The sequence below is a fragment of the Eleutherodactylus coqui genome, chromosome 9, assembly GCF_035609145.1.
Source record: "Eleutherodactylus coqui strain aEleCoq1 chromosome 9, aEleCoq1.hap1, whole genome shotgun sequence".
Classification (NCBI taxonomy): Eukaryota; Metazoa; Chordata; class Amphibia; order Anura; family Eleutherodactylidae; genus Eleutherodactylus; species Eleutherodactylus coqui.
The window spans coordinates 104,453,522-104,465,736 of record NC_089845.1 but is presented as its reverse complement, the minus strand read 5'-3'; the positions used below and the strand labels follow the sequence as shown (position 1 = coordinate 104,465,736).

The following is a 12,215-nucleotide window of genomic DNA, read 5'->3' as shown; positions in this document are numbered from 1 at the left end:
CCCAGGCAGGGGAACATTACAGCTGACAGATACAAGTGTGTATATAACAAAGTGAAGGGTCAATGTAGCATGAAACCGAGACAATCAAAAAGATGGCTCTCAAATATCTCTGAAGAAGATCAATAGTTGAATACAGAATTGCAGATTGGGTACATGATTGGATGATAACCATGGGTGCCATATCTTATCAAAAAAAAGCATCTGTATCTAACCGAATGGACTTTAGTTTCTCATATAGCATAATTTTGGTTATGCAATTGATCAATGGGTCAAATGGTGAATATGGCTGACGCCACTGCTGAGAATATGGGTTGCCATTGTAGCATGCTGTAACAAGGCATTACGAATGCCAGTTGACTTGTTCCCCAAAAGGAGAACCAAGGGGTCTAGTCTATAGGATGGACCTATAACAGAGGTAAAGAGATGAGTCACCCTTTTCCAGAAAGATTTACATTGGGGCATGTCCACCAATATGGAGATGTGTGCCTACACCACAACAACCCTGGAAACATAAGCCAGGATTTCAGAGTGCAAGGCATGAATTCTAGGGAGGACCATATGAAGTACATTTCGCAATGTTTCAGTCAATGAGACCCGCCAGCTGTTCTTACTTAAGAATTCACAGCAATGATGCCAGCATTCTAGAGTCAATGACGAAACCTCAATCTTTCTCCCATAAATGGAAGTTTGATTTTATTTAAGGCTCCATTCAAAATACAATATAAGCTGGAAAGGATACCTGGAGATATAGGAGAAAATAAACAAAATAGCTTCCATGGGGCTCAGCTCTATTTTAGTCCAGGGGTTAGTGAGAGAAGGAAGAATATGAAAGACCTGTATCTTTCTCCAGCATTCGTGGTGAGGCGGTGGTTTGTAGTTGGCATGGAAAGAGGTTTAGAACATCATCACGTAGCAAGAAATCATATACAGTAGCAAGATTAAGAACGTGCAACCAAGTAAATGGGCTGACATCCTTCCCGTTGGAAATGTAGGGTTTAGAAGTAGTGGGGTGCGGGGTGAAGGATCTGACTGCAGGTTGTATTTAAATCGAACCCTACACCACAATAGGATTAAAAAGAATGTAAAACGTGGCCTTTTGTTTAATACTGGCAGGAAGAGAGATCTAGGTCCATACCACAGCTGGCCGGGTGACTGGATGAATTACAGCCGCTTTGGTTTTATTGTTGGATCAAATTTAAAAGATCATTTTATAACAAGACATTCCCTTTAATCTATCCTATTTCTACTTGTTTCCATCAAACTGAAAAACTTGTATAGTACAAAAAATACAAAAGACTAAATCCATTCATGAATATCCAACGCCATCCTTAGCATGGCATTCTCTCAGAAGGAGTGCCACACGTGTCCATAGGTTGTATCTGGTTTTGCAGTTTAGCCTCATTGATATGAAGCTCAACCGAGTGGGCATATTAACACCAGTGTGTTCGCTTCTAAAGGATCCAACACTTTTTAGGGATTTTACCCATGTGGGGGTTTTAGGAACCTATATTTTTTCTTCAGCTACCAAAATTATTTTTGTGTGTGTTTTTTTTTTTGTGACATAAAGGGCTATTTTTTTTATATCTTTTTCATTGAATTTTTTTCTGTTCCTTTTCATTAGACTTAGCTTTTTAAGAATTTTTTTAAAATGTATAGTTGTTTATTTTTTAAATATATTTACACTAAAATAAAGTAATTGGTTCCCTATTTTGTTTTGGACATTTAGGGTGTTTTCACATGGGTGATAAAAATCATTTGAATGGGCTCATACACATGAACGATGCAATGTGAGAAACACATCGCAGCATGTTCTATTATCCTACAATATTGCCCATTAATTTCAATGGGAGAACTCCACGATCCTCTGTTACAGTCGCAGCAGGGGATTCCTTCATCCCCTCGGGAAATCCCTTCAGACGCAGCAGTAAAATCCCTTTAGCTGAGACTGAGGTGAAGGATTCCCCGTGTGGATGAAGGAATCCCCTGGCTCAGCTGTCACAGAAGATTGCAGAGTTCTCCCATTACCTTCAATGGGGCTGGCACTGCTGCCGCCCAATTGAAAGCAATGGGATGAAGAGATTCCCCGCAGTGACTCGGCTTTCACATGGTGGAAATTGTGATATTGGGACATGATTTGGAGATGGTTTAGCTTGGCATTGGTGGTGGGTCCTTTTCTTTTTTTATATTCAATTTTTTCACATCTATGTCCTCCATGATGTTATATTAGACCACTGTGGGACATTCACAATGTCATTTTATTTATATTTTAATCATTTAAAACTTTCCACTGTAATTGGAGCATCCACAGGAGCCCCAGTTACAGGGTAAAATATCCCACTGGCAGAGCTGATCTGGGTCTGCTAAGACCCAGCAGCTCTGCTGTGCTAGAGGGCACCCAGGGATTATGTGATAGCCTGGTCGAATAGCGGAAACTGCAATTCCACTTTCTCTATTCACTACATAGCCCTCATTGAGTCCACAAATATAGTCCACAGTAGAAGTTCAGAGCAGTCCACAAAAGAGAAGGTAGCAGCGGTTACTAACATCTGAAGACCCAACCTGCTCATGCTAGATTGCAGGAGCAGAAACTTTATTCCCATGCTGTATATTTACAGTGCTTGGTCCTTATTGGGTTAACGAGGGAGGTGAGGAACATAGTTGCCCCTTTGGGTATGTTCACACAGGACAGATTCAAAGTGAATTTTACATAACCGATTTTCATGTGGAAACAAAGTGGATTTGATTTTAACAAGTCTCATCCACACACTGTGGCAAAAATCTGTGTCAAGTCCATGAGGAAATTGAGCTGTTATGTGGATTACAAATTTGTAGCATTTCAAAGCATGCTTTCATTTTATGTCGTAGTTCATCCCTTCAATGTATTTACTGAAGGCATGATAAGAGAAGTCCAAAGGGCAGGAGGTACAAAGGTTTATGAAGTAGTATGGAGGGACGTAAATGGAGCAAAGTTCTAGGAGTTATGTCAATGCAGGTACAAGGCGAGACTCTCGCTAGGAAACCCAAAGATTCCTCAATAACTTTGTAATTTCTGTATGGTTCCATCTGAAAATTGACATGGACCAAGATTTTGCAGATTTCTGAAAGCTCTCCCCCATGTCTATCGAAACCATCACGCCGCTCAACAAAGTGACCTCGAGAGTCCACTGCTCAAGGGGAGTTTCACTGCAAACAGGTTCATTTAGACAATATCAAAGGGTATTTCAGAATAAGTATAGTGAAACAAGTTAATGACAAAATCCTGTATTCACAAATTAGTGAAAAAATTTAATGGAAGGTTGCTTTCAACAAGATGGCGCAGCATGCAGCACACCTAATGCAAGTATGGGGGAGATAGAAAGATATTGTGGGGGTTTATTAATTTCGAAAAATCTGTGGTCATCAAGACGACCCGACTGGATGCCACTTGATTTCTTCTTGTGGGGTTTACTAAAAAGCCGTGAGTATGACAATAAGCCATCAAAGAAGTGATACAGCGAGAGGTTGTTTCCATTACCAATGTGCAGACTCGCATACAAAAGTGCTCGGATGCCGGGGGGGACCATTTTTAGTATATGCTCTAGGCAGAACTTATGTTGCAACATACAAGGTAAATACATAGTGATTTTCTAGGTAAAACTTGTTAATAATTTAGTATTTTATTTCTTATGATGGGGCAATTAATGAATAGATTAGCTATTTACAGACTGATATGTTGGAAAAAATTTATATGGCTGAGTAAGGCCCTCTGTCCACGGGCAAGGCAGAATATCGCTAGTGATATTCTGCCGTCGGGGAGCAGGGGAGAGAACTGTCAGTTCTCTGAGGTAAGCCTATTTGACAGATAGGCTCACCGCAGAGAATCGCGGAAAATTGCAGCATGCTGCGATTTGAATCCCGCAAGCAGAGAATGGCTATGACTCCCCGCTCATGGACAGGGGGGCTGTGCTTTCCTTAGCAACATTATGGAAAGCGCGCACTACATTACTCACGGACGTGAATAACGCAATGCAAGATTACCCGTGGACAGGAGCCCCAAGAGGCGTAAATTAGGTTCCTTCATTTGTATAGCAGCTATATGTCCTTTGTAAATAAGTTGCCTGTACCTTTAAATGGACTATCCTTTTAATTGAAAGACTGTTCAGCCTTTTATATCCCCCAATTACATATGTAATCGTTCACTTTTCATTCGTCGTGCAGCTTCAGCCAGCATAAAAATCATCACCAAATCATTCGCCTCTCATTGCATTTAACCCCCCCCCCCCCCCCCGCTCAGTGAGTCACATATGTAACACTGACCGAGAAGTGAACGATTCTCAATGATGATCTGCATGTCTAAACAGGCTGAATGAGTACGAACAATAATCAGCTTGACTAAAAGGGGCATACCACTCATGGGACATACAGTTAAGGGCTCTCTCTCACACCAGTGGTTTTTACAGCGTATTACACGCTCAGATTTTCCACGCATGATACACGGTACATTACTTTCAATTGTGCTTCTCACAAACAGTGCGCAAAAAAGACTGCAGCCTGCACTACCATGGCATTTATTACGTGCGCATACACGCCAAGATACTGCATGGTGATTGTCGGCACACAGCAAGTACGCACGGCATCGTGTACTGCTGCATACTCGCGCGTGGGAGAAACACGGTTTACATTTTCTTCTATTTCTTTCTGAAACAAAGATAAAATTCATTGTAAAAAGCCTAATGCACACGGCCGGATTTGCATTGCGGAATCCACAGCAAATACCTGCCATAAGCATGCAATGTAAAAGTGGATTTCCATGCCCACAAGTGGAAATCAATTGCAATTTTCCGCTCGTAGGGGGAAAAATTTTTTATTTTTTTTAAATCACAGCATGCTCTATTTTGAGCTGGATTCCACGCGGATGGCTTCCATTGAAGTCAATGGAAGCCGTCCGACCCGCGGCACTTCCACAATCACCATTGCGGAAAGACCGCGGGATCCACGTCATTGCCTAGCGACGGCGCAGCACTGTCTGTACTGCGCATGTGCGCCAGCTGGCACATCTGTATCACTGTTGAAAAGAATCCGGACAGGTATGCAGGGGTCCCTGGCCGGGCACAGGGTCGGATTCCGCTATGGGATCCCGCATGTGGAATCTGGCCCGGTCATGTGCATTCGGCCTGATCTTCATTGTATAAAAGACTGTTAATGTTTAGGTTTTTTTGCATTGTATTGAAGTGAATCGGTCACACTGATTCTGCATTCCATCCTGTGGATAGTATGTTACAGAGCAGGATGAGCTTAGGAGACAGATATATAGATTACGAGAAAAGATTCAGTATAACTTCTCTGTTAGGCTACCTTCACACAGGCGAGAAAATTGCGCAGGATTTGTGCATTGCAAGACGCACGAATATGAACACCATTCTTTTGAATGGAATCATACATATGAGCACTGGTGTAACTATAGGGGATGCAGGAGATGCGGTTGCACCCGGGCCCAGGAGCCTTAGGGGGCCCATAAGGCCACTCCTCTCCATATAGTGAGCCCAGTACTATGAATAAAGCATCATACTTGTGGTCCTGTTACTGGTTTTGTATCGGGGCCCAGGAGCTTCAAGTTACGCCTCTGCACATGAGCGATGTTTTCCCGCATCGCCGTACAAATCACGGCACGTTCTGTTTTTTGTATGTGCTCTTGCATCGAATCTCCTATTGCTTTCAATGGGCTAGATGCACGCGATGCAAAGTCTCCAATTGAAAACCATAGGAGAAACTCTGCAAACCTACTAAAAAGAAGGCCTCCTTGCTCTCCGTTTGAGTATTGAAAGCCTGTGGCTCTATTATAGGTACAGTTTGAATGACGATTTTGGTGATCCAGATGGAGTCCAAGGACGGAAACCTAAGATAGAACCCAAATCATGATGTGAACAGCCGCTGACCCCAACAGATCATGAGTTGAGCATATCCTGTTGGCCGGCTGTACACAACCAAGTTGGATTTCGGTTGTGGGATCCTGCAGTCAAATCCGACCCTGTGACCGGCCGGTGATCCCGTGTACCTGCCATTTTCTGTGCTGCGTATGGTCTGGAAGGCCGTCGGACATGCGCAGTACAGATGTTTTTTCTTTAGCCCCTACTTTTCCCACATCATCGCCTAGCAATAATGTGGAATCCCCGACTTTTCTGCAATGTCAATTACAGAAGCACCACAGGTTGGACGGCTTCCATTGCCTTTAATGTAAGCCATCTGCGTGGAATCCGCTCAAAGATAGAGCATGCTGTGATATTTCTTCTGCGAAAGGAAAATTGCAATGAATTTCTGCTCTTGTGCAGGAAAAAGCGCTTTCCCACAGCATGCTATGGACTGTATTTGCTGAGGAACCTGGAGGTGGATGCACATGCCGGATTCCCCAATGCAAATCCGGTCGTGTGCAGCCGGCCTTTGGTATTTATCGAAACAGCAAAAAAAGAAAGGCATAAAAAAAAACCACGTTTTTTTTAATGCTTTTTATTTTCTGCATGTTAGAAATGCACCAAGAAAAAAGTTTGGTTCCCTGTTAGCCAGTAGAGCACAATGTGGTTGTTCTTTTACTGAGAACCATCACAGAAATGCACCAAAAACACACCAAAACACCAAGCGTGCAAGTAGCCGTAGGGAAAAGTCCTCTATTCATTTCTTTAGCACTGACAATAATTACATCACCTATACAATACTACGGAAATCCTGATCTGTTGAGGTTACCGGAGGACTGGAGTTGAGAAACACTGATCTACAAAGTCCAGCGTCACACCATGCAGATTATAAACGTGTGGAAATACTGTCTGTATAAAAGGGACCTTTCACACGGGACCGCAGGACACAACCAGCACCGCAGTTGTGGAGTTCTACTCCAAAATCCGCAGGTCTAAGGCTGCTCTCACACATTAGTTCAGAAAACGCTGTGTGAAACCGCTGCATTTTACTGCGATTTCATGTGGCGCCTTTGAACGCATGTTACAGCATTTGTCAGCCTTTTTTTTTTTTACACACCCCATTACTGTGATGGGTGATGAGGTGCGTTAAAAAGAGAAATAGGAGTAGACAGCGCCAAAAAATTGTGGTGTTTGAAATGCCGCAATCGAATGCTGGTCTGCAAGGCCCCATTGAAATCAATGGTGGCATTGTACTGTGGTTAGCGCGGAATTCGGGACATCGCGCTAATCACGGTAAAAAGCATATTGTGCGAGAGCGGCTTAACTGTGGGTTTTGATACAGAATTAGGGTGCATTCAGACAACCGTATATCGGCTGGGTATACACGCCGATATATGGCATCTCTCTCTGCAGGGGGAGGAGGCTGGAAGAGCCGGGAGCAGTGCTCTGAGCTCCCGCCCCCTCTCTACCCCCTGCACTATTTTTAATGAGGAGAGGCGGGACAGGGGCGGAGCTAATTACCGTAACTTAGCCCCACCCCCATCCCCGCTCCTCTCATTGTAAATAGTGCAGAGGGGTGGAGAGGGGGCGGAGAGGAGGCGGAGAGGGGGCAGGGGCTCAGAGCACTGCTCCCGGCTCTTCCAGCCTCCTCCCCCTGCAGAGAGAGATGCCGTATATTGGCCGGCGTGAATACCTGGCCGATATACAGTCGTCTGAATGTGCCCTCACTGTGAGTTTTGATACAGTATTAGGGGCAGGTTTTAAGCCATTTTCAATTCTGCATCAAAATCCGCAAGTAGCCTGCAAATTTTGGTTCAGAATTTATCGCACCTTGCAGTGCGTTGTGCCGTCTGTGCCGTCCCGTGTGCAAGGTCCCTAATAAAATCTTCTTGGCGTTGTGTATCCCAATTCTACTATATAAAGCCAATACTGGATTGTTACGTGAACTGACAGAGGGTTGTCAGGCTCGGTTTCTGGATAGCCCTTAAAAATGCAAAGAAGGAAGATGGCACAATACCTCTACAGCGCCACCTATTGGAAGGCAGTATTCCTACTAGCCAATGTTCGAACCCTTAATACAGGTTTTTAGAAAAGTGATTGGGTATTAAAAACCAAAGGCCAGAATCCATACACACGGCTGACAAACTAAACTGACCCCATTATGGTAAATGGGTAGGTTCGGCACTGTTTCATCATATGATGGATCCGTTTGGGCACAGGCTGCCGTTTCCTTACTCCATAAGAGAGCAGCAAAAAAGAACTCAAACGTACCTATGCGAATAAACTGTGTAATCTGGATAACAAACAGTTAAAACTAATGTAAATTAATCCAATTACAAGTATGCCTACCTACAGGGTGTGGTAATTTTTAACTCTATCATTTCCAGGGAACTCCTCTTAGAGGCAACAGTGGATTAGTCTCAGACAGCAAATGGTCTCATAGTAGCCAATTACGCTATTCACATATGCAATTTTGTACATGAACCACCGCTGTATGTGAAAAGATCTAAGCGTGTCCTATTCTGGTCCATGTTCATGGATGAGAATAGGGCATGCAATGGTGCATGCAACACGGACATCGGACAACACATGGATGGCGTTTGTCTGCTAATGTTGTTTAAATCCGATTTTGCAGACATTTCCCCGAAACGCCCATGTGAGTGCAGCTAAGACTTGCCCTTATAACTATACTATTGTCTGTTTAGTACAGATGTATTATTCGTCACCCATACCATTCTGGCGCCATACTGCGACTTCATGTGCTTTCAATTTGACATGGAGGCTTCATTGCTTGCTGTATAATGACTTTTTTTTCCCCTGGGACATAATAAGCGGCGCATAATGATCCGTAAGATACAGCGTATATACAGAAAAACGTATATTATCTCCTATACAATTCATACATGCACATACGTTTGCTGGTTGATATTCTCATCCAGTGCATTCACTATGGTTGAGGTAGTGTTTGCATTTCTCTGTGCATGCCTGTGAACTTCACTCCAGCAAACACGCCGTGCCCACATTATTACATCTGCACATCAGACTACGCGTCTACATTATTTCCTGATTCTATTTATTTAGTGATAGAGAACTACAGCGTGAAGCGTGAAAGGTGCAGAGTGTTACTTCTGTACAATTGTTACATTGTTACACTTACCTCCTTCTTTTTAGCAAGAACATCAGTAAAAAGGAAACAAATAAAGAAACCCCAATGACAAAGTGCAGGTCGTAACTCATGGTGCTGGTAAACCTCGCCTCTGGCTGCTCCCCAGACTGTACTTCTGTAACAGATCCACACTTCACTCTGACACTATAGTTTCACTACAAAACATTCTCCTGTACCCTGTATAGGGGCGTGGAAATGACACTGGCTGTGTGAGAGTAGAACCCCTCCCAGGCCATGATCCCTGCTCCATGAAAAGGCTTGTCAACACGAGAAATTCCATTCCATGCATGCAAGAAACTGTCAGGAAGAAGTCTTGTTGCAAAAGAACACATATTCCCCAAGGACTACAGAGCCCAGAGCATGCTTGTAATTGTAGTTTCATTACGAGAACCCCCCAAGACTTTCCACCGCTGTTATTATGTGCTGTGGTTCCACTTTAAACGGATTTGTTTGCTTTGTATAATCTTATTTGCGGCTGTTATTTGTATGCTGTTATCAGCCGTTTCATCTGTTAACCCCTTAAAAACATAGTGTATTTTATCCTTAGGCTGGGTTCACGCACGGCGTAATTGCCGCAGAATTTCCGTGCAGACTTTCTGCATGGAAATTCTGCCCGCAGCTTTCTATCTCAGGATTAGCCAGCAAAGTGGACGAGATTTGCAAAAAATCTCAGCCACACGCTGCGGCCAAGCCGCACTGAAACTGACATGCTGCACAGAATTCAAAGATGTGGCATGTCAATTCTTTCCCCGTTACTGCGGCGGCCTCTCTTCTCTACACAGCAGATAACAGGCGGCGAAGCCACTTCAAAATCCGTGGCGAAAAGGCCGCGGGTTTTGAAGCTGCATTTTTCCCATGGAAATCTTGCGGTATTTCCATGCGGTCATTCCACGAAATTTTTCTGCAGGTTTTCGGTCCCGTGTGAAGCCAGCCTCAGGGATACAGTAAATGTTTTTGTCTTTGTGTTTCAAAACTTTTTTCTGGATACAACTTTAATTCCTAAAGGCCCTTCTGTCCACGGCCGAGGCGGAATATCACTTGCGATAGGAGGGAGGAGGGGGAAGCACTGACAGGTCTCCATGATGAGCCTATCTAATAGGCTCATTGCGGAGAATTGCATCAAATCCGCGATGCCGCGATTTGAATCCCGCGAGTGGGGAATCGCTATGATTCTCCTCTCGTGGATGTCGGGCTGCGCTTTCCATAGTTAGCCTATGAAAAGCAAGTCATGCAAGGTCCGCGGGCGATTTATAACTGCGGGTCTCGCAATGACAATTAGCCTGTGGACAGCCAGCCTAAGGGCTTAGTTAGACGGCCGTATATTGACTCGGTTTTCACACCGAGCCGATATACGGTGTCCTTGTCTGCAGGGGGGAAAGGATGGAAGAGCCAGGAGCAGGAACTGAGCTCCCACCCCTTCCCCGCCCCTCGCCACTATTTGCAATGGGAGGGGCAGGACAGGCGCAGAGCTAAGCAACGGGACTTAGCTCTGCCCCTCCCATTGCAAATAGTGGCAAGGGGCGGGGAAGGGGCGGGAGCATAGTTTCTGCTCCTGGCTCTTCTATTCCCCCCCCCCTGCAGACAAGGACACCATATATCGGCTCGGCGTGAAAACCGAGCCGATATACGGTCGTCTAAATAAGCCCTAAGGCAGTGGTTCTCAACTCCACTCCTCAGGTACCCCCAGCAGGTCATGATGTCAGGATATCCTATAGTAAGAACACCTGTGGCAATGTCTTAGGCGCTGAGGATAATTATATCACCTGTGCAATACTGAGGAATCCTGAAAACATGACCTGTTGGGGGTCCATGAGGACTGGAGTTGGGAAACACTGCCCTAGGGGACCAGACACGTTTTAGGAATTATACCCATGTAGTAGTTTTACTGCCCTATATTGTTTTTTCCTTCAGCTACCAAAATTATTTTTACAGCGTTTTTGTGTTTCATGATAAATAGGGCTATTTTTGTATAGATTTTCACAGAATTTTTCTTAAATTTTTTTTAGTTTTATTTCATTTTTTAATTTCACACTTTTCCATCATAGCTGGAGCATCCATAGGAGTCCGGGTCGAATAGCAGAAGTGGCACTTCCACTTTCTCTATTCACTACATAGTGATCTATGAACACTTTGTAGCCAACAAGAGAGAAGGGAGAACAGCTTCTCTCTTCTCCTCCAGGTCCTCAGATGTGACAAACAGCCAAGAGCCTGACCTGACCCTGCTACAAGAGCAGGAGCTTTAATCCCGCTTGGTATTTTTACTATTAGTTGGAGTTAAAGCCCATGACCAAGAGCTGTAAATTTACTGTTCTTGGCCTTTAAGGGATTAAAAAATTTTTTAAGTGATTGTCCTGGACAATCAAAAATGGCCGCACTGCTTCTCTGACTACCTGCTGCAGATTGTGTATTAATATGGTTCATTAATCTAAGACTCAGCAAGCTACTTGGATTGGCCAGTCAGAGCAGCATATTGTATCATATACTACCAATGCATACTAATACACAGTGAAGATCCGATAGCCAGGAGCTGTGCATCGCTTTAATGACATAGCTGTATGATGCAGTGAAGGCTTCATTTGCATACCTAATTGGTATTTAAGTAGCTGAAAAAAAAATTAATTTTTATGCAAAATGATTAGGGATGAGCGAGTATACTCGCTAAGGCACTACTCGCTCGAGTAATGTGCTTTAGCCGAGTATCTCCCTGCTCGTCCCTAAAGATTCAGGGGCCGCCGCAGCTGACAGGTGAGTTGCGGCGGGCAGCAGGGGAGAGTGGGCAGGAGAGAGAGATCTCCCCTCCGTTCCTCCCCGCTCTCCCCCGCAGCTCCCCGCGCCAGCCCCCGAATCTTTATGGACGAGCCGGGAGATACTCGGCTAAGGCACATTACTCGAGCGAGTAGTGCCTTAGCGAGTATACTCACTCATCCCTAAAAATGATTGCTCAAAGCTGTCGCTCAAACTGTCATTTGAGCGATCTTTGAGCGATCATCTGCTCGTGTAAATGGGCCTCAATGGGACCACTGGTGTAACATATACTGAATGTCCATTTTTATTATAGATACACTTGCCCTTTCACAACTGGAGTTTCCCTGTGTGGGAATTAGACATGTGACCCCAGAGTGCAGCATAAATAAAATCATGTGAGCAAGTTTTCCATGGAT

General features: G+C 44.3%; 1 protein-coding gene across 2 annotated transcripts in view; it reads right to left on the bottom strand.

Annotated features, from left to right (window-relative positions):
• CYP7B1 (cytochrome P450 family 7 subfamily B member 1) overlaps positions 1 to 9,227 on the bottom strand; it is a 231,250-nt gene extending 222,023 nt beyond the window's left edge. The window contains exon 1 of one of the 2 annotated variants that reach the window (XM_066578278.1): positions 9,046 to 9,227. In XM_066578278.1, the coding sequence (XP_066434375.1) occupies positions 9,046 to 9,125 (80 nt within the window). In that variant the 5' untranslated portion in view covers positions 9,126 to 9,227. The remainder of the gene's footprint in view (positions 1 to 9,045) is intronic. The other variant, XM_066578279.1, reaches the window with a different exon arrangement.
• Positions 9,228 to 12,215: the final 2,988 nt, after the last annotated feature.